Here is a 27,785-nt window from a genome sequence, read left to right on the forward strand (position 1 = left end):
TCTGGCGCCGAATCTGCGTGTTTGCTCTCTGATTTTAAACGATCGACGCTGCCCCGAGAACAGCAGAACAGTCTCTGAGGATCAGTCAGAAAAACACCTGCTTCGCAAAGATGAATTATTACCTCAGCATGCATCGGCGTCGGTGGTGTGAACAGTCCACAGATTGGGTGGAGGGCAGGCGCATAATCTATTTATGGAATATGATGACATATGACCTGTTTTAGTCATTTGAGACCTAATCAACTTCTGGATAGCTGTATTTTCCCGTGTGTGGTGGAAGTGGGATGGAGAGCTGGCCAGAGGAGCACGGAGTTTGACACGCAAGGTAATCTTTGTTGTGTGTTAACATTCTTTGATGGTTTGTGTGTCTTGCTATCTCAGGTGATACAATTAAACAGTGGGTTATTGCAGGGATCTGTGTGTAATGCAGTGTTTCGAATTTCAACTTGAAGGACGTGGCGTGTTATCCACCCAAGTTTGATTAAAATATTACTGTTGAGTGAATACCCGAATACTGATAGGCGCCCAAGCACGATTCCCCCTTCCTAATACAACATGCTGCATCAGAGGCGTAGTGTTCATCCTTCAACGTTGCAGTGAAACACTTCGATACAAAAATGGCCGACTTATCACTCATGGCACATCGATGCTAGCAGCAGCGAAGACGTGTTTATACTTTGTTTTTGCATTACTTATATCCTAACATACCCCATTCCATTATAAAGGTGCTTGTCCCGTGCTATTTTGCAAATACGAACACGAATGTGGAGATTATTTACCAATAAATCATCATGACCTCTTGTCCCGTTCTTCCTCACCACTGTACTTACTTTGTGTTGCCACGCCTACATGACCCGGACACTTTCTATATTTCCTTATTTTTTGCTTGCCCAGCCCATATCCCTACGTCATGTGTAATTATGTGTCCCTTCTGGCCCCATGCAGTTTCGTAAGCACTTCCATTATGACGCGGACATCAACAGAAGTACTGTGATGTGGAAGAACAGGAATACGAGTAATAAAGATTACCGGCAACTAATCCCCACATTACCTCCACGCCCGTCTTCCTAGTCACAGTAGTCGATGACACATACTCAAGCTTAAAGATGCTATTGAAGCCTTTCTGCCGGAAACCCACCTGCATAGGTAATGAACAGACTATCCAAAATGTGCATACTCTGAATCCTTTCCAAATAAGTGGAACCACACTCTTAACATCCAGAAAGTGCCAGAAAGTGCCTAGGGGTGGGAAACCATACTTGCCAACCTACCGATTTAGGCGGTAGGATACCGCTTTTTATGCAGTCCTACCGCCTACCGATTTTTTTACACCAAATACCGATTTTTTTGGTTAAAAAAAAAATATATATATATATATTTTTTTTTTTTTGCCCACGCCAGCTCGGGGGAGTCTTTCAAGGGCTCCCCCGCGCTGGCGTACCGGGAGAATGCCCGGCATGCAGGCTTTTAATGTCAAAGGCTCCCACGGCGGTGGGCTAAAGCGCCCCTCCGCCGCGGGTGCCTTTGGCAAAAGGCGCCATTAGTCCCCCACCACGCCAGCTTGGGGGAGTCTTTCAAGGACTTCCCCGAGCTGGCATAGCGGGAGAAGGCGTGGCATGCAGGCTGTTAATGTCAAAGGCACCCACGGCGGTGGGCTAAAAGCGCCCCTCCGCCGCGGGTGCCTTTGGCAAAAAGCGCCATTAGCCCCCCACCACGCCAACTCGGGGGAGTCTTTCAAGGACTTCCCCGAGCTGGCGTAGCGGGAGAAGGCGCGGCATGCAGGCTGTTAATGTCAAAGGCACCCACGACGGTGGGCTAAAAGCACCCCTCCGCCGCGGGTGCCTTTGGCAAAAGGCGCCATTAGCCCCCCACCACGCCAACTCGGGGGAGTCTTTCAAGGACTTCCCCGAGCTGGCGTAGCGGGAGAAGGTGCGGCATGCAGGCTGTTAATGTTAAAGGCACCCACGGCGGTGGGCTAAAAGCGCCCCTCTGCCGCACCGCGGGTGCCTTTTGGCCAAAGGTGCCATTAGCCCCCCACCACGCCAGCTCGGGGGAGTCTTTCAAGGACTTCCCCGAGCTGGCGTAGCGGGAGAAGGCGCAGCATGCAGGCCTTTGATGTAAAAGGCGCCCACGGCGGTGGGCTAAGGGCGCCCCTCCGCCGCGAGTGCCTTTCACAAAAGGCGCCATTAGCCCCCCACCACGTCAACTCCGGTGAGTCTTTCAAGGGCTCCCCCGAGCTGGCGTGATGGCAGAAGGCGTGGCAGGCGCCTCATTGTCATTGAATGCACCCGCGGCGGCGGGCTCATTCAATGACAATGGGCTGCTGACGCGCCCTATTCCTATCATTACCTCCTCGCCTGACTATTTTTGAAACTTTAAGATTCCTACAGATTTTTGGTCACAGAATGTTGGCATGTATGGGATACGTAAAGAACTCTGACAGTTTTTGCTTCTTTTAATTCCTACGTGGCGTCAGGGAAGCATCCCAAATTCTGGTTCCACTGTGACACCCCAATTCATAAAACTCTAGCCTATAGCACAGGAGAGTTGTTAAATTGGAATTCTCAGGGCCTTCGGCTTTTGATGGGCATCTGCACGCTAATCTCTCAAATGTAGTTATTCGACAACAGCTTTTTTTGACATTTTATCTAGAAGCCAACAACTATACACACACTAAAACTGTTGGTGTCAATCCATCATGTTGAAAATACACTAGTCTCCACATTTTCAGAACCACACTTCTCCCTCCACAACCATGCCCTAGGGCTATATTGTGCTACTGCATAAACAACGTTCAGGTGTTTTGTTGACTTACAATGTGATAATGCATCATTTACTGTGCTCATATGGCTGCTCCTCCGCAAAGGTTTAAGATATAGCTTTCGAAATGTGCCTCACTATTAGGGAGACGTATCATTTGTATGCTTCATCCCCTCTCCTAGTAAGATCCCCAGCACTTTTTGCTGGACTTTGCACCTTTTTCTTTAAATCCTGAATGAGTGGAGCCTTTTTCCATTCATTCATTCTTGTGAGATCTGTCTATTGAAAATCTATTCTTGGTATTCTACCTGTAATATGGAGTCTGTCTGACCCATAGCTCTTAAAGGCATCTGTGTTTTTACTATTGCAGCACACATCTCCTTGTGGGCAGTGTTGCTGGGGACCCTTAGGGTTCTTACATACATGCCAACATTCTGTGACCAAAAATCTGTAGGAATCGTAAAGTTTCAAAAATATTGAAAAAAAGAAATAGGTATTTGTTGCCACTAAATCGGTAGATGGTAGGACTGCTTAAAAAGCGGTATCCTACCGCCTAAATCGGTAGGGTTGGCAAGTATGTAGGATGGGGTGCTGCGTTAATGAGCACAACCCTTTCCTCTCCCTGTTTTCCCTCCAGTCACCTTTCACTCAGCCAATTCTTGCCTGTGACACCCCCGACATACGGCCTGGCAGACACCAGCTTACATATATGGGACAGCATTGGTCGCCCATCAACCCAACCTCATACACTTGGCCAACACACACTCAAATAGGGAACGCCCAAGCACTTGTTGGGTCCATCATGCATCCATGGTTCACTAATTTCTAAAGCACTCCTCTCTGAAGTGTTTCAAAACCTTCACAGGAATATATTTGTCCCAACGAGGTAGGTGTTTGGGGGGGGGGTGTCTCTCTCTCTCTTTCCTTCAATGTACGATCCCAGGTGTGTGGTTGTCCTGACAGCCTTTCAAAATGTCTGTCTTGGGTTGATTAAGCTATGGATAAAGTAGCACTCCCCTCTGGCAAGGATAAAAAAGATATCTTGTATCAAAGACCCTGCAGCATTAATTGCTTGAAATTAACAATTGCAAAAAGGGACTATCACTGAACAGTATCCACAGTTTGGGCAATGATATTGTCTATCTATTGAATCAGTATCATGCATATGTCCTTTTTGCACTCTACTTCATGATTTAGTCACTTTAGTGAAAAGAAATGAATTTAAACCCAATGTTCTTTGTGTTTTTTGTTTTTGTTCTGTGAATATAATTGTGTTAAAACACTTATGTATACTGTAATCTTTTCCCAAAAAAACGTTGCCTTCTCAATGTACCATGTGGATGTACTTGTATTTTGTTCTACCCTTGGTTGAGATTATAACCTTGTTGACTTCCAATTATGTGTCCCGTTTTTCTTAAAACATATGATTTTGATCTTCTTGGAAGTAGAAAGTGATTGTCTTGTATTCTTCCTAAACTATATTAGTTATCGTTTAATTATTTCTCAAATACTGGAAACATCACTGTAATATTTGTCCTTTGAAACACAGAGCAACTTCACTATTTGGGTGGACACATGAGAACAGCGGTTGATCTTACCTTAGGATTTCTGCAATCCGGAAACCTGGCAAAAATAATAATTAACTTTTAAAAGAAAAAATATGAAAATAAATAATAGCAAGGGTACATTCTTCTGTTTAGATGCACTCCCCTCTTGGACAAAGACAATTTGCTGGAGAAAAAGGTTTGCAATTGGGCTAATTTATATACCCACAAACCATTGCTGATATGGCTCAGAACTGGAGGTGAACTTCCGGCGATGGCTACTAGGGGCGCTGTGGAATGTGTGACTTGGCTCTTATGGATTTTCCTATTTTCACATTTCAGGTAAAAGATTATTTTTTTCCAAACCTTTTTAAAACCCACCATAACTTTGTTGGTGTTGCTAAAAACATGGCCAAATGCTCCAACTACAAAGTTCCTCCTTCAATATATTAGGGACACTGTGAAGTGGGAGGAGCATTAGCAGAGTTGCATGACTGACAAGGGAGACAAACAGCGAACATCGTCTCACCAGATGGGGGTGCGGGGAGAAAAAGCAGGCAGTGTCAGGACTATACTGCACTGATGCTCCCGAATAAGGGGGAAACCAATTACCTAGTTGTCCTGACAGCCTTTCAAGATGTCTTTCTTGGGTTGATTAAGCCATTTATAAAGTAGCATGCCCTTAGACAAAGCAATTTCCTGGAGAAAAAGATTTTTATTTGGGCTAATTTGCATACCCACAATGCCTTGCTGTTGTGGCTCAGATCTGGCGGCATGTATATATATTTTTTTTAAAAGACACCCAGCATAACATAACAAATCACTGAATCCAACTGCCTCTCAGTGGACTTAAATTGCAATATTGGAAGTGAATTTTAAAAAGTTTTCGAAAAAAGAACTATATGCATCCTAAAAATGGGACCATTTTCTCTTGGTTCGTGTTGCAGTGCAGCGCCCACGATGTGGGATTTCTATAGTCTCCAAAAAATATCAAAACAAATATTAATGCTTAGGGTCTTCATAGTGTAGCATTCAACATGAAAAGTCATTCGGCAACATGTTCCTCTATGGCCATAAAACATCATTGCCATGTTAAACTAGACTGAATTATTGCTGCCACTCCTGCCCTCTAAGGGACAGGCTTAACACTCTTCTGGCCCAAGGTGGCCAGGCTAGCTTGCAGAGCCACAGTCCTGACCCTAAGCGGCTTGGAGGCTAAACCACAGAGACTCACTTGGACTGACGGCTGTGTCCGTCAAGGTCACTGGTAGTATTTGGGAGTATTAAGGAGACGTGGAGGAGGCAGGACTCTACCCATTCCTCCCCAGGATTAGAAATGGCTGTGTAAGAGGGCAAGGAAGGAGCAAAGAGAGAGAATGACTGAGTCTGGCACTTGTACACAATCACAATTCTAATCCTTGCCATTCAACCATCCCTAACCTTGGGAGAGAGTTCAGCATTCTACACGCGTGTCACCTGAGCATTGTCAAAGCGCTGTACTACTGTGGTCAGTTCTGGAAATGGAAAACATGTATGGGGGAACTGTCACCTCTTTGGAGCGGCGAGGCTTTTGGTAGGAAGTGGTGAGGACAAAGGGCATGGTCCCCTGCCAGGTAGTGCGCCACAGTGTCTCTTCATAGAGCCCAATCCTAGCGATTTGCATAAAAGCAAAGAGCATTATGGGAACATCATAATGTGCACAATTCAAAATGTTAAACATGTCTTATAGTGATTCAGTAAGAAGCGCTTTTAAGTGTATAATGGACTCTTTTGTTTTGATTAGTCAAAACATTCACCCTAATAAAGAAATGTCAGTAAATTACAGGACATATATACCACATACATGCCAACATTCCGTAAGCAAAAATCTATAGAATCGTAAAGTTTCAAAAATATTTTAAAAAATCAGTATTTGTTGCCACCAAATCGGTAGGGTTGGCAAGTATGTTCTTATTTAAGATTATTTTTCTATACCCTCGAGTAACTACTGTTCTTAAGGATAGAAAGATACTTGGTATCTCTCCCAAAACATTGTAGTGTGAGAGATTGGCACAGACCACCCTATGTGGAGTGCCAAAGGGATACCTAGTATCCCCCTTCTCTCTGCTCCTGGGACCTTTTAGTCACATAGACAATCTCCTAGTTATGGCTGGTGGCAGTGGACGTGTTCTACCAATATTGTGTAATTTTTGTACCGCAGGCTATGTCCATAGCCCTGGTAGTGCTCAATAGGGGCACTCAAGTACCAACCTTGGACCCCTCTTCTTTTATCGCCATTGCTCGCATGGTTGTTCTTTGTCAGCACTTGTTCTACCATTCTGGGAGGGGGAGGACTGTGTTTGTGTTTTGATTTTGGTAGGGACACTTGGGTGTCCCCGCCTAGGCTCCAGAGTGTCTGGGTAGACTGGAAGAGGGGGAGGAGTTTTCCACCCACTGTACTTTGCCAGAGTGCCTGAATAGGACCAGTTCCCACAGAGGGCCTGGCTGTCCTGATTGGACAGCCAAACCCCCTTTCTGTAAAATGCTGAGAGAGATTGCAGCGGAGTGTGTGCTGGAACTGTATAAAAGGAGAGGCTTCTGGAGTGAAAAACAAGTCGACAGCTGGAAGCTGACTGAAGTAACCAAAGAAGAAGACACCCAGAGACAGCTGCAGACCCTTTGCAACATCGTGAATCGACCACTGTTGTCCTGACCCCATATTCTGTGCGCCAGAGGAGCTCTGAAGAGGACAACTCCTTCCCTTTCGCTGGTGGGAACAACCAGTTCCAAGGCAAACTTTGAAATGAGCCATCTCCTGATGTCCTATGAGTAGTCAGAGCTGTAGAACCCCGATACCAGGAGACCTGCTCCCCATTTCAAGTGCATTGTTGTGGAAAGGCCGAATCCATGAATCCATCTAAATCTTTGCTGAGCCCTCAAGGACATTCCAGAGATCCGATCCAACTCACCCAGACCCCCTCATCAGAGCACAGGACTGTAGTAAGCGAAGAAGATTGACCGGATCACCCGCATCCTTTGTTGGTGCTGTAGAAAAGGCACCAAAACTGCAGAGTGAACCAAGAAGCTGTTGAAAGTCGTGCCCCAGGTCCTCCCTTGAGACTGTTGCTGAGAGATCCCGTCCAGTGTCCTGCCTTTAGTCATCAGACCAAGGAATCCAGAGGTCTGGTCCAGAGCTGCAACATCGTGAAGCCTCTGGCACAAAAAAAAATTCCTAACCTAAAGTACTGTGGAGAGAAAGGTATTGCTTACCTGATTCGAGAAAGGCACTCCAAAGCGTTGGAGTGCACGTAAAGGTGCCTAGGGCAACCCCCTCTTACCTCCGACTCATGCTGCTGCTTGTGTCCCTTTTAGCGAGTCCTTAAACAGGGTCTCCAATGTTGGTTAAGCCTTCTTGAATCTTCCTTCCTAGAGACCAGAAAGTATCCACAGGAAGTTTAGATTTCTTCTGCTGTGCAAGACTTTAAACCGATATGAACTGCCTTTTAGCTAGGGTTGCGTTTTTTACTTTAAAGGACTTACTGCGCTGCGAAACTGCCTCTAGGACCTGAAGCTCTACTAAGATAACACTAACCAACTGTTTTCCTCCCCAAAATCACTATCTTATATGTGTATGCAGACTAAATATAATTACCGTATTATTTTGTGTGTGCGTGGTATTACCAATATAACAGTCAAACTCCTGTAACAATTGTATGCATTCAGCAACTAGCAGTTTAGAAGTGCCTATTTGAAAGTATTGAAACGTTTACCTATATGTAATGGTTTAATGTGCTAAGTAGTTAATAGTGACTCTTGTGTAAATATAATAAATATATATATTAATATTCATTTAAGTGTATAAGTATAAGTGTTTCTTTGATGTGCTTTATTTACTGTATTCAGTTTACTTACCTACACCTCACATCTTCCTCTTAAAATAAGCCTGACTACTCTGCCACTCTACCAAGCTCCTGAGTTATGTCATGATGCCTACCCCCGGGGATCCAGATCAAGTCCAGCAACCCCGGAAGCAGGCATCAAGTTATTCCAAGCAAGCCCAACAACCCCTGCTAGGGACTATTTGGGTGCAGTCCTGGCGTCTATGGCGCCAGGCTCATATGGAGAGTCAGTCCTGGCGCCATAGGCGCCAGGCTCATAGTTTAAAACTTACCTGATGCAGACCATGCTGCAAACATACCTGATGCAGACCATGCTGCAAGAGCTCCAAGCCAAAAGAGGCTTGGAAGGGACTACTTTACCTAGGGACTATTTTTTACTCGGGTGGGGTTGAGGAGGAATACACACCTGGGACTACTTTGGAGGCTATTTAAACCACGCCCGAAGAGCAGCACACGCTTCGCGTTATTCTGCATCCAGCAGCGTCACGCTCACCGTGCCTGCAAGTCTGCATCCAGTCTTCTGCCACGCCCGCCTCGAGTCTGGAGCTCCTAGAAAGAGGGAGAAAGAAGGAGAAAAGGTTAGAACAAGACAATACCTTTTGATCCTTACCTGAATTCCCCATCCACCGCGCCTTCGAGCTGGAAGAAAGAAGTTATTTTATGCGCGTCGCCTCGCCTGCTGCAGCGCTGAACTCACCGGCCTTTGCAGCATCTTCACTATCCACCGCATCCTTCTGCATGTTCCCGACGCACTCCGGCACCTAAGGGGAACACAAGAACAGCAAAGTGAGCCAAGGGAATAAACAGAGGCAATATTAGTTACCCCCCATAGACTTACATGATTTTACCACCGGGGGTACTATTCCTCTTCACGGGTCGGCGCAGCCTCCACCGCATCTTCGCTGTACCCCGGCCCCTAAGGGGAACAAAAGGACAGCAAGGTGAAACAAAGGGACAAACAAGGGGAATCCTTCTCACCACAATAGACTTACCTAATTTTACCGCCGGAGGCATTATTCCCCGAGACTTCATCATTTCTCTCAGCACCTGAATAAGGGAGAAAGCAACAGGTTACATACTGACATTATTTTATCGAACTGTGTTGGATAATACAAATCCTTACCTGAATGTTACCGGTTGCCACGAGGAACTCTTCACTAGGGTCAAGCTGCAACCTGCAAGGAATCGGACAAGAGTGAAAGTCAGCCATTTGAACTCTTACGAACTATATACTTACGGAGTCTCGCCGGAAATCTCAGAGTCAATATTGTTCTGGAACTCACCAATTCCTTCGAACCAGTGAAGCAACTGGTTATCTACGCGCCCCTGCGCTCAATGCAGGATGGAGAGCTCATCTTTCCAAACCATCAGGTGAGACTATAAGAGGGGACATTAAAGGTGATCAGTGGGGAGAACAGCGGGGGTGGGTGTTAACACTCAACTCCACGGGTGGTTAATTCCCTTTCTCCATTTGCAGAAGAATACTCCTACGGGCCAAGCAAACGAAGCTAGGTGGGCCAGTCCAGTCTGTCATCTCGGCATTACGCGTCACATTGGTGGAGACCGCAGCTGTCCAGTTCAGATCGACGCCCCTGTGGGAGCCAGGTGAGCGTAACAAGTTAGTACAGACTGATACTAAGAGTCGGGGATCTACAAACCACTGGGATAGCTTACTAAAGTCTTACCTGCAAGAAGGACATCGGGAAAACTCCCCTAACACTCACAACTTAAAAAAAGACCATGAGGCACTGTTTCAGTTGCATCCCCACAACTAGGACAAAAACACTCCAAGGGGGTTTAAAGTATGCAAGAGGGAGGGTGCCAAATCGAAATCTTGCATGAAGAGTGCAAGGATATGGTGGTTGAACAAGATCCAGATAATCCCCAGAGCCATCATTCCTCTTACAGCCTCCGTACTCGCAGCCTCCAGAAGTACAATCGCACATGGCTCATAAATGATCAATGGCACGTGTCATATATGCTTCTTTCAACTCGTCTTTTTTCCTTGGAGTTGATACCCTCTGGGTTTTGCCGTAGCTGCAATAAATCTAAAGGAATTCAACTTGTTTTAATATGCCTGCAACATGCTGAATATGAAACACTCGCTTGTGTCAATAAATATTGGACCGCCTCTTTGTACTTTACATGGTTTGGAGATGACCACAGCACTGGTCTAATCTCAATCTCATTAGGAATTTTCCTGAGATTCACTTCAAAATGTAATGGGATAGTACTTCTAGGTAGTTTGAAAATACTTTTCAGAAAAGTATGTTCTTTACTTATTAGATTTAGCGTATTAAATGGACCCCATAACTCAGTCCCATGCATTACAGCTGGCCTCACCTGCAATTTATACATGTCTAAAGACAGTGTAATGGCTCCATTACCATGAGAATGAGTACATTTTACAATCGTCGAGCAAGTGCGTTGTAGCAACACGTTATATTCCTCTGCGTGTTCTGTGCCTATAAGTTACTAGTGACCCTTAGGCCCGAAGAATCATGACTCATGACTTCTTCCAACATTACCCCTTCGAGGCTGGTCACTCACTTGCAAATTTTCATAGGTGGGGGTGGGAGGGTGAAAAACCATAGATTTTGTTTTTGTTAAATTCATTTCCAAACCCATTATTTTACAGAAATCTGTAAAAAGATGAAGTTGTGTCTTATGCCCCTCAGGGGTTGTTGAAATTAAAATAGCATCATCCGCTACATGAGTACTGGGATTTTATTTAACCCAAGGTGTGGTGCATACCTCTGTTCTTGAGTGATTGTATTAATTATACCATTTATAAAAATACAAAAGAGTGTAGGGGTCAGTATGCAGCATTGCCTAACAGCCTATCTTAATAGGATTAGGCAGTTCTCCTTTCAACCCGCACCATATCAATGCTTCGTTATTGCCATACAAATGTTTAATTGCCCCCAGTAAAGAATACGGTATTGCCAAGTCCTTTAGGGCTTTTCATAGTGTACCTCTTGGTACCCCATCAAACGCTTAAGTCTATGACAACTACATACAAATTGATCTCTGTGAGAACCACATTTTTGTGTAAGAGAATAAAGAGTCAAAATGTCTGGTTTACTGTGCTGAGCCACTTTTGAAAACCTGCTTACAAATTGTTGATTATATTATTTCCATCAGCCCAAGTTTTTGCCTATCTGCAATCACCCTTTTGAATATTTTCCCATCTGCATTAATGAACGAGATCGGACGATAGTTTGACGGATCATTGAACCCTCCCTTTTTATAAAGGGGCACCATTTCAGACTTATTCCAAGTTTCAGGGACTGCTGCCACGACTAGGATATCATTAAATAAGCAAAAAAGATGGGCGGCCCCAAATTTCTAGTTCTGTTTTAAAGAAATCCACTGGAATGTTGTCCAGGACACGTGTCTTACTACTCTTGTGACTAATTATAAAGTTCCTAATGTCCTCCAAGGTAATTTATTTGTATTTTGACTTGCTTATATATTTGACCAGTTATCTCGGAGTCTTCAGACACAAAGTCAGGTCTATCTTCCACGGATAAATTCCGGAAATTCCTATACACCATCCATTCTTTGTATACAATACTGAGGAGTCCTTCTGGTATTCGTGTCCCCAGTGATGGCCAATTTCCAGAATTTGGCACAATCTTTACTATGCCCAGCTTCTAATAATGCAGACCTCCTCTCTATTGAAACTAGCTTCTTTTTATTGGCAATTATTTTTTACATAAAAGTGCCTCCAGATAACCCACAATGTGTGATATCAGGGAGATATCCTTTTCCTGGGGGTCAGTCCATTTTATTGTCCATCGTGCCTGGCCACTAATCGCATTATTTATGCTCATTGGCTGCTTCTCTCTAGTGTTCCGTGACAGAACATCCAAATTGAAGACTAGGCTCAATGGTCTGTAATCACTTTCCAAGTGGACCAGCACTTTAAAACTTTTTAGTAAGTCAGAATTATTATTAGAAATCAATATGAAAACAATATGGGAATGATTGGAGCCTGAGATTAATGTGGGCCTAGCCAGCTGGTCCCCTATTGTTCTGCCATTACATGACCTTAAATCTAAGTTATATAAAACAAATACCACATCCAAAGAACGTCTTTGGGTACGTTTAAGGTGTTTCGACATCAGTGCCTGTATGTCCCAACCAACATTTTTTTCCTCTAGTATTCCTTCTAAATTGATCAGTGGTTCAAACTGGAGATTACAATCTCCATGGGTCAAAAAATGGACACCAGTAGAATAGACATTCTTTCATTGGCGTTTGCATTTGGTGAATGGTATTACGCCAGCATGTTTTTCTGGTCCATTTTATATAGTTTGTGGTGGGATTTGTGCATTTGTGGCTTGACAAAGAGTTGTTCCTTATACAATTCCATCCTGTTTCACCAATCTGCACAAATTTTGCATAGTGACCTACTAGGACCCTCCGGACAATACTGTCCTCATGACATTTGTACACCCCACCCCGTTTCCCGGAATTCAGCACAAGTGAAAACTTGTTGGTGGGTTTGTGGCTTGGCGAAGCGTTGTTCCTAATAAAGTTCCAGACCATTTCACCAATCTGCACCACATTTTGCCTACTTACCTGCTAGGACCCCCCAAACATTACTGGCTACATGACATTTGGACACTCCATCCCTTTGCCCAAAAGTTCAAATTTGTTTGTCGGTTTGTGGCCTGTCGACGAATCCATAAACTATGTTCACTGGGGAGGGAAACAATAAATTTATGAGAGGCGAATGATATGATATGATAGTTTATTTATATAGCGCCAATACACAATGTGTTTCAAAGCGCTTCACGGCAAGGGAGGGAACAAGGGAAAATACAATGACATCCTTACAAGCCATGAATAACAAGAATGTGAAATTAACTATCGTACTCGGCCTGACGACATTTCAGATAGTGCAAGAGCTAAAACACAGATAGGAAGGAAATGGGAAACAGGCAAGCGACTACCGTACTAGGCCTGATAACATTTCTGGTAGAGCCGGAGATTAACAAGAGGTGAGGGAGGGGGGAGTAGGAACGAGGGAGAGGAACAAAACAAGCAACTATTGTACTAGGCCTGACACATTTCAGGTAGTGCTTGGGGGGACAAATAAAGGGAGGGGAGGGAGACAAACATTTGTTGCTATCATGCTAGTTCCGGGAACAATTCTGATAGAGTAAGTGCATAGAAAACAGTAAAGGAGGACGGGAAGAGAGAGGGAGAAGGGAGAAGGGTGAGAGGAGAAAACAGAATAAAACGGTAAGAAAAAAATAAATATATATATATATAAAACGCAGGGGCCAACCTTGATGCTGTATTTCTATGAAGTTCCAATACATCTGAAATTCAAAACTGCAATGTTCAGCTAGTGGGTCTGCATCACTGTTTGTTCCTGGTATGGGCATTGCGGAAGAAGTGCACGCCTTTTTGTCTCTTGAATTGCCCTCAAGGGACCAAACCATTAAGTAGCTCCTCTCACATTTTCCCACACTTTTCTGAGCTTGTCCAATGAAGATTTTAAAAGCACAGACAGATGGTCTTCTGTTATTGAGTTATTGCCACAATTGGTCACCTAACAAAGAAGCACTTACTAAACAAAGAAACATAGAAAGAACTCCTGTTAGGTGAACACCTGATGCTCAAATACAATACATCCCTAAATATCATAAAATACACTTCCAGAGTTGTTGTTTATTTCACAGAACTTCAACCTCAAAAGGGAAGCACTTACAAATATATAAAACGCATGTGCCAACCTGGAAGCTGGATTTCTGTGAGGTTCCAATACATCTGAACTTCAAAACTGCAATCTTCAGCCAGTGGGTCTGCATCACTGTTCTCCTCTGAGGCTGTTCCTAGAATTGAAAGGCGAATGTGAAGGCAGGTAGCATTGCAGAAGTTTCCACATTTTTGCTTCATTAGGTGAAATTACTTTTCAAGAGGATTTTTACGAGATGGTGCCTGCCAATGAAGCCGTAAACCATGTACATCGGCAAGGGAAAGAAAACGTTTTCTTTCTCAACCGGTCCCAACACGAGGAACAAAACTCAAGGTCAAGGATTCATGGTTTCCAAGATATTTGCACCTCAATGCATGCAACGAACTGCACAACGCCAGGGTGAGGCGGAACAGCGACATACAGGATCATTCATTTTCAACAACTAATGAGAGTGTTACCATGTCTGTCTACAGAATCCGTTCGAAGAGCAGGTACTTCTGCTAGAATATTATATAATATCATGTGGTTCATAGGAAAACAGTATCACCGGTAGCCCCATGGGGTGCTACCATCCTTGTACAATGAACAATGTCCTTCCTGATAACCTAACAGCAACCTCTTGTCTTTCCAAATGCCACCGAAAGGAACAGGTTGTACAAGCACAATGTGGCCAGATTAGATCCTGGGGCTCGAGAAGGAAAGGAAGCACTAACTAAATATATTTGTTCGTTAGTGCTTCCTTTCCTTCTCGAGCCCCAGGATCTAATGTGGGTGCATTGTACTTGTACAACTTGTTCCTTTCGGTGCCGTTTCTCCAAGGGTTAATTCATTCTGAGTATACACTGTTGTCTTTATGGGATAAGGAGCCCTCTGGTGCGAGCTTAACCGAGAATGCCTTTTCATTCTTCCAGGGAGCAGATTTGCACATTTATGTTTCTCAAGATTTGAAGTACGGAAGATACTGTACAATCCTCATCTGAGCTGCACTTTCCCATTGATTTCCCTGCATGTGCCTTGTATTTTCCTCCTTGACTATGTCAATTTACTGTTGGCCTAGTGACTGGTTTAATATAGAGAAAGTAATGGGACGAGGAAGAAGGACTTGAAGGAAATACACTTTGTTATATGGTTTACAAAACCGTACAGATTTCACTTTGGGACTTTTAGTCCTGTATTTCTTTCGATAAATGGAGGAATAGTGGCCCCAGAATGCAAAGGTGAAATCATTAGGCTACATGAGCACCCCCCACGAATGGAGTTCAAAATGTCATGCATGTTTCACGATCAGCAATTTGAAGAGTATGGGCCTCATTACACTGTAGGCGGTGGACCAAGGTGCTATTAGCACCTTGGTCCATGCCGGTAAAATACCGGCACCGCCTTGGAGGAAAGGGGAATTACCACCCTATTCCAAGGTTGGCGGGGCGGTAATTCCCCCTTCCCCATTGCCCTTCCCCATTCCCATTTTGCCCCATAGGGCATAATGGGAATGGGGAAGGTGCAATTTGCGGTACCGTAATTAGCACCCTGGTCCCTTTGCGGGTTGGTTTTTAACGCCTGCTAAAAAGCAGGCGTTGAAGTACCAACCCGCAAAGGGACCTCGTAGTAAGGCGGTAAGGGTTAACAGTCACTTGTACCATTACCAGTGACCGTTAACCCTTACTGCCTTCCGTGTAATGAGGCCCTATGTGTTACAGTTTTTGATATAGGGCTGGAATAGTGAGAGTGAAGCCAGCCCTCTTCTATTGTTTTGGTGTTGAGAGCTGCACCCTGCATGCTGCATGAAGTTCGCTTCATGAACTAAACAACTATTTGAGCTTCTACTTAACCCACCTTTAATGCTGGGCTATTCAGTGTTGCTTGCAACACATATAAACCTAAACGATTGCATTACAGTACAGATAGGGAGGAATTGCATATGAGGAGGGAGACAGAGAAATGACCTATGTGGAGGGACACACGGGGCCTCATTACAACCTTGGTGCTACGTGCACCAACTTTACCACCATGGTGTAAACTCCGTTTACACCATGGTGGATGGCGGATTTACCGCCCCATTCCAAGGTGAGTGGGGCGGTAAATCCCCATTTCCCATTTTCCCTTCCCCATTCCCATTTTTGCCCCATAGGGCATAATGGGAGTGGGGAAGGCGCTAATTACGGCACCGTAAATTACGGCGGCGTAATTAGCACCATGGCAGGTTAGCGCCATGGATTTTAACGCCTGCTAAAAGCAGGCGTTAAAATCAGAATCAGGCGTTAAGGGTTAACGGTGGCGTTAACCCTTAACGCCTGAGTTGTAATGAGGCCCACAGTCTATATGTGTTGTTTGGTTATTAGCCCACCCATTGAATGCCCTGGGCCATGTTAATACCTATGGCCATTTCAACCCATTCATGCCTCTCCCTGCCCAAAACTCTTTTAGAGCACACTTTAATGAAGCCTTACCATCAGACTTTGCACTCAAGTGCCTGCCAGGTTTTTTTCAAAGAAGTCTTCTGAGATCTAGGGGCTGATTCATGGAATGTGTGCGCCAAAAAACGGGGGGGCGCACACATTCCATAAATCAGCCCCTTAATGACTTAATTGGAGTTGTAAGCACGCTGGTGGTGTAATACAAAATGTCTTACCAGGCCTGCCTTAAGCCACTCAATTTATAAGCACTCTGTTAAAAAAGCACAGACTAAGCATGGCTGGTCAAGCAGCGGCTGTATGGAATTGATAGATTATGCAGACAGCATGGGGAGAAATGTACAGTGGAAATCTTTTTTCCACTCTGTGCCCCCCTCCGTATTGTCACTGCTTCAGAATGGGGCAGAGCGTTAAATGGAGCCGTAAAATCAGTACTCCTCCATTTTACCATACATGCCAACATTATTTTCTCTATTCGGAGACAATAGTTCAAGTCCTAGTTTTAACTTTTCATTCTGGGCCTTGTAGTTTATAACGGGGAAAGCCAGGAATACAAGCCTCAGAATGTAAAGTTTAAACCAGGACTGCATTAAAGCCTCAGGAATGGGAGTGGAGAATGTTGACATGTATGTTCAATGCAGCACCTGTATTTAAATTTAGGCAGTATGCACTTTGAGACATGAGCCAAAAAGCTTTAGTAAAGCACTGGAGTGGCTGGGTAAAAGACAGCAGCGTTTGACCGTTCCTGATCTACTGTGTTTCAAAGTGGTGTTCCCCGTTACAGCATGTCGTTTTCTGCTGTAAGAGGCACCATAACCCTCGTGATGATCACTTGTTTTCATTTTGCCTCTCCTTTTGTTATTGTAGCCATAGTGACTGTCTTGGAACAATGTCCTTGTTGCACCGAGGTCCCGAACTTGGGGTGTTCCAGAGGAGATGGCCCTGTATAAGGATTCCTAGCACAAGCTTGAAGACTGGTTGTGGGGTTTAATGCAGGGCTAACGCCTGGAGAGGGAAAGCCCTAACAAAGTTTATTTACTTGTTAGCGCTTTTCTAACATCTACACCACCCTGTTCCTGCATGACCTAATTAGTTATGGAAGGCGCTTGAGTTTTGGACATTCAGGTAAGTGTAGGATAGTCTATTCTCCAGTATCAAGTATTGTCAGCAAGCCTTTTATACTTTCAGTGTTACTGTAATTTGTGAGCATCCAGGGAAACATTGCCCCTTCTATTCAGGAGATGGTAAACCAGTCCTGTTTTTTTTTTCATTCTAAGAGTTGCAGTACTGGATGTGGGTAAATCCGGACTAAACATCCCATAATCCAAAGTAAAAAAAAGATTTGACTTGCATCTCCCAAATTCAAAAAGGAGTGAGGCATGTCGTATTGTGAGAATAACATACCAGCAATTTTAAGCAGATCTGTCTTGTTTGGTTGGTGCTCCACCTATTTGAAGCAACATCAAGGTATAGAAGAAACCCACCCTAAAACTCCTATGATATGATATGATATGATATGATTGTTTATTTATATAGCGCCTATACACAATGTGTTTCAAAGTGCTTCAAGGCAAGGGAGGGAACAAGGGAAAATACAACCACATTCTTACAGGCCATGAACAGTAAGGATGTGAAATTAACTATCACACTCGGCCTGACGACATTTCAGATAGTGCAAGAGCTAAGACATAGATAAGGAAGGGAGGGGGAGAGTGGGAAGGAAATGGAAACAGACAGGCAACTACCGTACTAGGCCTGACAACATTTCTGGTAGAGCCGGAGAAAAACAAAAGGTGAGGGAGAGGGGTGCAGAAAGGGAGGGGAGGAACAAAACAAGCGACTATCATACTAGGCCTGACGACATTTCAGATAGTGCTGGAGGGATGGTGGGGAGGAAAAAAACGAGGTTGCTATCATATTAGGTCCAGGGACAATTCTGATAGAGTAAGTGCATAGAATAAAGTAAGGGGAGGAGATAGGAAAAGGGAGAAGGGAAAGGAGGAGAGAAAAGAGAGTAAGCAGTCAAAAAGAGTGGAGAAGCAAGAGTGGAGAGCGAATACAATTGCAGAAGTCCGTAGTAACACATAATATCGAAGCCAGGATACAAGATGAAGATGGGAAAAGCATGATTCAGGGTCACCATGAGTACAAAATGCAAAAGGAAGTCCAGCATGAGAGTTGAGAAAGAGTGACGCACCGTGAATGAATGAAGTCCATAAAAGTCAAATCCAGCATTGGCCACAAGACAGTGATGGTGAAGGAAGGCACATGGTGGGCGGGGCTTGCTAAGTGGTGAAAAAGAGCAGCAGGCATGAAGGTACCAGGTGGGCGGGGCTTAGGCCAGGTGACCTAGATCCACTTGCACCTGCTCCCCATCTGCAAAGGAAAAGAAGCTGGAGGGCTCCTTAAGTAGGGAAACAGAGCGGCCGCAGGAAGGCACCAGGTGGGCGTGGCTTGCTAAGTGGTGAAAAAGAGAGGGAAGCAGGAAGGCAGCAGGTGGGCTGGGCTTTCTAAGTGGTGAAAAAGAGCGGCAAGCAGGAAGGCATCAGTTGGGCGGGGCTTGCTAAGTGGTGAAAAAGAGCAGCAGGCAGGAAGGTACCAGGTGGGGCGGGGCTTGCTAAGTGGTGAAAAAGAGCGGCAGACAGGAAGGCACCAGGTGGGCGGGGCTTGCTAAGTGGTGAAAGAGCGGGAAATAGGAAGGCACCAGGTGGGCGGGGCTTGCTAAGTGGTGAAAAAGAGCGGCAGGAAGGAAGGCACCAGGTGGGTGGGGCTTAGGCCAGGTGACCTAGATCCACTTGCACCTGCTCCCCATCTGCAAAGGAAAAGAAGCTGGAGGGCTCCTTAAGTAGGGAAACAGAGCGGCAAGCAGGAAGGCACCAGGTGGGCGTGGCTTGCTAAGTGGTGAAAAAGAGCGGGAAGCAGGAAGGCCCCAGGTGGGCGCGGCTTAGGCCAGATGACCTAGATCCACTTGCACCTGCTCCCCATCTGCAAAGGAAAAGAGGCTGGAGGGCCCCTCAGGTAGGGAAACAGAGCGGCAAGCAGGACGGCACCAGGTGGGAGGGGCTTGCTAAGTGGTGAAAAAGAGAGGCAAGCAGGAAGGCACCAGGTGGGCGGGGCTTGCTAAGTGGTGGAAAAGAACGGCAAGCAGGAAGGCACCAGGTGGGCGGGGCTTGCTAAGTGGTGAAAAAGAGCAGCAGGCAGGAAGGTCCCAGGTGGGCAGGGCTTAGGCCAGGTGACCTAGATCCACTTGCACCTGCTCCCCATCTGCAAAGGAAAAGAAGCTGGAGGGCTCCTTAAGTAGGGAAACAGAGCGGCAAGCAGGAAGGCACCAGGTGGGCGTGGCTTGCTCAGTGGTGAAAAAGAGCGGGAAGCAGAAAGGCACTAGGTGGGCGCGGCTTAAACTATGTTTCGTGTGTTCCACGCCCTTATTTTGCATGAACTTTTTCGATGCAGAAACGACCCTAGATTTTGCTGATATAAATTGACCATATACTTTAGTTGTATCTGTGAGCAAAATAAACAATTGTCACGTTATATGCATGTTTCATTGGCTACAGTGCCACACAGAGTCACCTATTGTGTAGACAAAAACATATTGTCCTGGATTTGACCTGATTATCAGATGTGAATGGACGGCACTCAGTAACTGAGAACTATGAATTCCAAATTATAGTCACAGAGAACTCGCAACAATTCGGGTTACTTTGTTATCCTGTGTTTTTCAGAATATTAAAGCTGAGTGCCTGCATTCTATGTGGCAGCTGCAATGGTGTCTGGGTCCAGACCCAGCTGGCTGGGGGAAACGTGCTCATTCTGCTTTCCATCACCCACAGCGCAAGGGCTGCAATAGAGTTCACTTATGACCCGATACAATGCCTCAGGGTGAGAGTTCACTTATGACTAAAGCCAGATCCCACCTGATACATTTTTTTCCCGGATTGTCCACCTGGAAAAACTCAAACACATCTGTTAGTATTGTCATATCAGCATTTTCCAGTCTATTCGGGAAACTAGTGTGTACTGAACATTTATGTCCATCTGACACCACTTTGCCAGACGCTGACTTTATAGTACAAGCCACTGGTATTACGTCCTGTTGTGCAATTTGTTCAGTCGACCCAGAGCTAAAACTCCCAGGGAGTATTTGTTTGACAAATGCAAAGCCAACTATTCGAAATGTTGTGTCGGGTGACCTGGCGTCATCTGGTCACCCTTCTCAAAATGATTCCTTTAACTATTGGCAAACAGCTGATATGTCATGCTACAGGTCCTCTATAGAGCATTCAACTACCCGTGGCATGGCCTCAAGGCTCCTTGACCAGTCAGTATATCCGAGTTTGCACAGTTCTGAGTTTCTAAATGATTGTATGTACCCTGCCATTGCACAATAAATATAATTCAGAAAGGCATGGCATAGTGATAAACTTTTGACACTTTTATGTTTTGGAGATAGGAACATTGCACTCACAATACTATTGCCTGTTATTAGATCTAGCTGGCTATCCCTTATTGGTATCTGTTGCTATGCTAGTACCGATGTTGCTTTATGGTGTGTGGTTGACTATGTCAGCTGCTAGTGCCTGAGTGCATTGTATTGTGCTTCTATCTAAGTCTGAGTCGCAATGCGGTTGAAGTGTAAGAGGGTAGTTATAAAGCAGACCCTGGCAATTAATTACAGAATCTGGCCCAGAATAGATGCCATGGCATAGTCACCTGAGAAAGCATTATTTATTTATTTTTACATTTATTAAGCGCAGGAAAACCCCCAGGCATCAAGGCACTGTTACAACCTGTTACTCTCATATATCGTCAAATGTCAGGTGCCTGTGGCAAAGGTGTAATAGTCCAGTTTAAAGTTGAGAGGCTTTGTTGAATAACCAAGTATACAGTGCCTTTCTGAAGGACCATTAGGATTGTAAAGCTCTTAGATGCGGAGGGAGAGAGTTCCCTTGGTTAGCTGCCACAGACGAGAAGCAAGCACCCCCACTTTTGTTTTGTGCATATATGTTTTATTGGCATTTGTCAACATCATACATCAAACCAATGGAACAACGCAGGGTGGTCGCCCCTCATTAAACCAGATGACTATCGCCCAAGATTTTTGTTAACTCCCTCCTCCCCGCTCCCCCTTTTTCATCTCATAGAAAGTCTCGGATTTAACAGATCTGGGCTTATGTCACGTGAATTCGTGGGAGGCCCCAATATAGAGTACCAAATGCTTGTAGTGTACCATTTCTATAACCTCTAGACTAATTTATCTAGGGAAGTACAATGTTGGACCGGGTCTGTGTCTATATACCCACATCCAGTGTTCTTCGTTCTTTCAACATTTTTCATGAAACTGTAGCCATTCTGTCTCCACTAGGGAGATACTTCCATGAATCGCCACAGAGATCTTTTCCATAAGATATATGTCCTTGGCTGTCGCGGCCCATTCCCGTAATGATGGGAGGAACCCCCTTTTCCAGTACTTGGCGCTGCAGGCCCTCGTCGCCAGCAAGAGGAAGTGCACCAGGGGTGGCAATGTGTTCCAGTGTTCATCTCGTTTTTCTGGCCCAAACAGGACCAGAAAAGGGTCCATCTCATAGCAAATGCCCCATGCTTCTCTAATTCAGCCCAGGACCTCAGACCAGTACATCTGCACCCTGGGGCACGCCCACCACATATGCCAGAAGTCGGCTCTGGCTCCACATCCGTGCCAACAGTGGGGGTCCACTGTGGGAAACATCCTAGAGAGTGATAAGGGATCGTATTGCCACCGGCATAGTAGTTTTATTGCATGTAATTTGTATTGGCAGGAAATTGACGTTTTGAAAGCCCCCTTGCACAGCCTACTCCAGGTGTCGTTTCCCAATTCTGAGCCCAGGTCCCTCTCCCATCTTGCCCGGAGATCTTGCCTTCTCCCTGGATTCCAGCAAGGCTTTATAGAGGAGAGAGATGAAGCCCCTCATGTCCGTGTGCCCATACAGGACCTTTTCAACTGGGGTCAGGTCTTTTGGACGCATGGCTTCCATTTTTCTGACATTAGTACCCCCTTCAGCTTCAGGTATTGGAGAACCGACAAGGTACCTATCCACAATGCCTCTTCCAGCTTCTGGATGCTTATGAAGGTATTTTTCTGTACCAGCTGGCCCAGCCTACAAAACTCCGGCCTTGAACCAGGACTGGTATTGTCCCACTTCGGGTATTACATCCCTAACCAGAGGTGCCCAAATTTGACTCATTGGCGAGGGCCACGTGGTCATTCCCTCCTTCTTACCCCCCATGGACAGGGCTTCCCACATGGTTCCCAGTATCGGGTGTTCCCTGATGCATTTTGGGAGTCTTTTTCTAGGGACCCAAAGCCTTTCTCCAATCGTTGCTGGGAGCAGGTGTTGGTTTTCTAGTTAAACCCACTGCTTGTCCTTGTCTTCCGTTAAGTGGAGAGCCAATGCCCTCAGTTCGGCTGCCCTGTAATACATCTGTAGATCGGGGAGGCCCACTCCCCCCTTCTCCTTTGGGAGGGTTAGCATCTCATACCCCACCCTGGGTTTCCGACCTTGCCAGATAAATCTCATGATATGCCGCTTTGCTTCTTTTAGGAGTTCCTCTGGGGCCTTAATCAGGAGCATCTGGAACACATACAGTACCCTTGGAGGAAGTTCATTTTGAACGCACTAAGCTTCCCCATCCACGATAGGTGACCCTTGTCCCAGGCCTCCATCTCGACAAATAAATAGTCAAACAGGGGAGGGTAGGTGCCCTGGACCAGGTCCATGTCAAGTTTGACTATATTGATTCCAAGGTATTTCACCCCCTTTGTCTGAATTCTGAGACCCAGGGGTTCCAGTTCTCCCACTTCTCTAGTTCGGTTAGTAGCAAAGGGGAAGACGACAGACTTGGCAACGTTCACCTTAAATCCTGAAAAACTCCCAAACTCCTCAATCACCTTCATAGCCGCAGGGATGGACTGGGTGGGGTGCGTTAAGTGAAGCATGACGTCCTCTGCATAAAGCCCTAGTTTGAATTCCCTATCACCAACCTTAATACCCTTCACTTGTGTGGCACCCCTCAGATATTGCACGAGTATCTCCATCATTAGGGCAAATAGTAGGGGTGATAAGGGGCATCCCTGTCTCGTCCCCCGCTGTAGTTGAAAGGTACGGGACAGTCGTCCATTGACCGAACCCTGGCCGAGGGACTATCATAGAGGGCCTGACTGGCACATTGGACCCCTTCACCGAACCCACATTTCTGAAGTACCCCCTGTAGGAATACCCAATCAACTCGATCAAACGCTTTCTTCATTTCCATAACCACAAGGACCGCGTTCCCCATTTCCCCCGTTGCGTTCTTTATAAGATTCAGCGTTTTACGCATGGCATGGGCCCCCTGCCTGCCATAAATAAATCCCACTTGATCTGAGTGTGTAGGTTTCGGCATTAGGCCCTCCATCCTTGTGGCCAGAATCCTAGTAAAGATTTTTGTGTCCACATTTAACAGGGAGATGGGTCGATAGGAGCTGCAATCCTCGGGGTCTTTTTAGGGCTTGTGAATGACTGTATTCAGTGCCCTCCCAAAAGATGGGGGGCCCTTCCTATGGCCATTATATTTGAAAATAGACTTGCCAGAAAGCCCGAAAGCAGTCCCGCGAAGGAAAAGCCTGCCATATATCCATCCTCCCCTGGCGCTTTCCCCAATTTCAACCCCGCTATTGCCTTGAGGACCCCTTCCTGCGTGATGGGCGTGTCCAGGGTGGACGGTTCCCCTGGTTGGAATGTCGGGAGGGTCACCCCATTAAGGTAAGATTCTAGTTCCTCCCTGTCAGAGATCCCCTCTCTCCCATATAGCTTGTAGAAAGTGGCAAACTCCCCTGCTACTGCGTCATCCCCTGAGCTCATGCAGTCATCCTTGCCCCGGATCTTAGCCACCCATCTTTCAGCTCTCTGGCCGCGAAGCTTTGCTGCCAATAGGGCATCTGCCCTGTCTCCCTTCTCATAGTATTTCTCTTTCAGATATTGGAGGCTCTTCTTCATGGCCCAGGGGCCACTGGGTTCCCGTGTACGGTCTGGGAACTCAGCTTCTTTTCCCCCTTCTTCCGCTGCTCCTTCGTCATTGTTAATGACCTGAAGTACCTGGAGTGCCTCCTTGCCCCCAGTCCCTCAGTAGTCCACCTCTCCCTCTCAAAAGACAAGGCAAACGGATAGGACCACCTATATCTGATGTCCTGCTCGGATAGACACTGCGTGAGCGAACGGCATTCTCTTCGACTGGCGAGTGTCAAAGCCGATAGGTCTTGGAATACTCTAATCTTGTCTCCTTCAAAAGTGAAGCTCCCCAGACGCTTTGCCTTTTCCAACACCTCCATCTTTTCTCTGTATCTAAGGAAATGTACTACGATGGACCTTGGGCCTCCATTACCTCCACCCCCACATCTGTGCACCCTCTCCAGTTGCACCTCTTTGTCCCCCTCCAAGGTGAATAGCTGGTTTATGAGACCCTGCACTTTCCATCCGACCTCTGTTGTGGTCTCACCTCTCTGTTCTCTCACCCCTAGGATTTGCAAGTTGTTGCGCCTCTCCCTCTTTTCCAAACCGTCCAGTCCTCCTCTCTCATTTTAAGATCTGTGAGACACGTTTCGTATTTCATATCGGGGACATCTACATGCAGATGATTGTGTTCCATGCCTTCCATCTTTTCTTCAAGTGTGTCCACTTTGGCTTTGAGGTCACTTATCGAGGACTGTATGTCAGTTCTGATCTCTTTAACTTCCTGCAGGAGGTCCTTAATATCGTTCCTGGTGAGTGGAGGCGTGGGGGGATCCTCTCCCGATGCCATGGTGCTGGTCGCAGTAGGTGACGCTTCCAGGGTTGGACTGGGACAAAAAATAGGCCTGGTTACCCAAAAAAAGTGGCCCATCCCTCGCCTCAAAAAAGTGGCCCACCCCTCGCCTCAAGACCCTTGACCTCTGATGACATCACCGGAAGTGATGTCTTTTGACCCCACCTCAAGGTGACATCCCGGGAAGTGATGAAACACAAACTTTCACCCCTTGACAAAAGAGCAAGTGGCATCAAATAGCATTGTGCCTAAGTACACTAAATTACTGTGAATCCAAGCAGACGTCCAAGGCCAAATGATAATATGTTATTGTATAGCACATACGCTTAAACTCTTTTTTATACAACAAATATGCATACAGTAGCACCGATCCTGTGTTGGTACTCATTTATCGACCTAAGAAGGATGAAAGGGTTTTTGAAAAAAGAAAAAAATTGGGAAAAAAATATATATTTATTTTCAAATTGTATTTTTTCAAAACGGCCTGGCATGTCCAGAAACCGGCCCTCCCTCTCCAGGGACGATTTCGGTCCGGCCGCGGGCCGAAAGACCAAGGGGCCAATACAACCCTGGAAGCTTTGTCGGGACTGTGTTGGGGCCTCTGAAAACGTTGCAGCGTATTGATGCCCTGCAAGGGTGTCCTCCTGATGGAGGACCTAGTGCCTGATTTCTCCAGAGTCGTTTCGGATCCCCTCTCTGGGTGTGGGTTCCTGGCGCAGGGGTTCGAGGCTGTTTTTGGCCGGGTTCCCTACGTTTCCACTTCCTGACTGCCCATGATGTCCGGGTCTTGGGGCTCTTTGTGGGCCCTTTTGGGGTGGCGGTGCTGTGGCAGGGGCACTGCGGCACACACCTCTCCCTCAGTCCATGTGGGGCTGGTATGGCTCTCCTCTCAGGGGGGGGCAATCTCACCCTGATCTCCTTTCGAGCTTGCGGCGCTCTTCTGTGATATTACGTGGCACTGATGCGCTCTGAAGTGAGTGCGGTGTGGCCTCTCTTGGTTCCTATTTGTTGGGTCCCTCGGTGCAGGGAGGCCCATGGCACCTCCCTTTTGGCGTCCATGCCCCCTGTTCGGGTTGTGTTCCTGCCGTTCGGGGGCTCCCTCATTAAAGAGTGTCATCTTGCGTCCCCTGGCCAAAGGCACAGCAGCTCCCCACCCCCTCTGCAACCTGCTCCTATATTGAAGGAGGGGGGTTCCCCCGATGGACTCCAGCGCCGGTGGTGTCACAGGCCCCTTGGCGGTGGCTCCTATACTTGTGGTTGTGTCCCACGTGTCTGGGTGAGCCCCAGCTCTCGGCGTCTCCTGCCCTGCTGCTCACCAGCAGTTTCCCCGGCTCTGGGACCTCCTCGGCGCTGGGCTTCTGTCGCCCGGGGTGATGCTGGTGGGGGTGGGGGCCAGCCCCGGTTCACGTGGCCGAGCTGCAGGGCCCGCTGGACCCCTGTATTCTTATCCCACGTTCTGGAGGATCTGATCCGCAGGCCCTCTGGTGGAGCCCTGTGTGTCCATACTGATGGGTCAGCCTCTACTCAGCCACCCGGGACACACTTCCCCCAGGTCCTCTTCCCTCCACTGTCCGGATGCGGGCCCTAAATTCTGGGCCTACTTCACTTCCAGCGGTGCCTCGATCTACCTCCACCTGCCCCTGGACTCCTAACCTCAGTGTGGTGCATGGGCCATGGCCCACGGGGGGCCCGAGGGGATCCTGCTCAGACCAGTGATCAGTCGTGCTCCAGCAGCAGCCGCCCAGGTTATTCCGCTATTTCTGTCTTTTCATGGTCTCTCGGGGGTGACCCAGGCACGCGGTTCCTCTCCCGAATGTGCACCCGAGGGTGCGCTGCTTAGGCTCGATGTGTGTTCTCCGCAGCTTGGGAACTCCCGGCTTCGTTCTAGGGTCTTCTTATTGGGCCTGCTTGGGCACCAGTGCAGGGTTCCTCTCGGCCTGTGTGGTGCCCGGCCGACCTCCTGTCCGCCTCACTCATCGCCAGGCCAGAGAGGTGTGCTGCTTCTGCGTGTGGGGCAGGGACTGCTCCGCTCCAATTGTGCTCAGCAGTACATTGCAATCCACCACTCAGGGGTCGGTACCCATTCTATTCTGCAAAGGGGGGGGGCCTGTATTCGGCTTTACTATTGCCCAGGGGCGAGGGTTTCGGTCGGGGGGGACAAGCTCCAAATGCCCAATGGTTCGGCATGGAGCTTGATCCTCACGCGTCCATCTAGGTACGCGCCCCCTAGAGGTCTGCACCCCCACTTTTGATTCTTTTGGGCTTAGGTTGGATGAGCCGATGGCTGTGTGCACGGCTGACAGGTCTGGTGGACTGGGCTTTCATGAATCTTTGTGCAAGGTAGGGCGGGGCAGTGTTATATAGGCTTTTGTGTGTGATAGACAATCTCTTAAACATAATCCTTTCCTTGACTGGCAACCAATGGATGTTCCTTCTTGCCTCAGTTATGTGCTCTTTTCTGGGAATGTTGAGACTTGCTCGGATAGCATTGTTTTGGACCACTTGGAGCATGCAGATGCTACGTGTGGACGTTGCAGCGAAGAGGGCATTGCAATAATCCAACCTTTACTCCAATGATGGCTCTTGCAATGGTGAGGCAGCTGTTAGGGTCCAGGAATGGCCTGGCAGCATTAATTAGCTTTGTTGTGTAGGCGTCAGA

The 27,785-nt window shown here is 46.7% G+C and overlaps 1 protein-coding gene across 4 annotated transcripts in view; it reads left to right on the top strand.

Annotated features, from left to right (window-relative positions):
• The first annotated feature begins 207 nt into the window (after positions 1-207).
• MSS51 (MSS51 mitochondrial translational activator) overlaps positions 208-27,785 on the top strand; it is a 383,411-nt gene continuing 355,833 nt past the window's right edge. For 3 of the 4 annotated variants that reach the window (XM_069646070.1, XM_069646074.1, XM_069646071.1), the window contains exon 1: positions 208-325. In XM_069646070.1, coding sequence (XP_069502171.1) covers positions 211-325 — 115 coding nt within the window. In that variant the 5' untranslated portion in view covers positions 208-210. The remainder of the gene's footprint in view (positions 326-27,785) is intronic. The other variant, XM_069646072.1, reaches the window with a different exon arrangement.

Source organism: Ambystoma mexicanum, chromosome 2p (genome assembly GCF_040938575.1).
Source record: "Ambystoma mexicanum isolate Mex_15411 chromosome 2p, UKY_AmexF1_1, whole genome shotgun sequence".
Taxonomy (NCBI): domain Eukaryota; kingdom Metazoa; phylum Chordata; class Amphibia; order Caudata; family Ambystomatidae; genus Ambystoma; species Ambystoma mexicanum.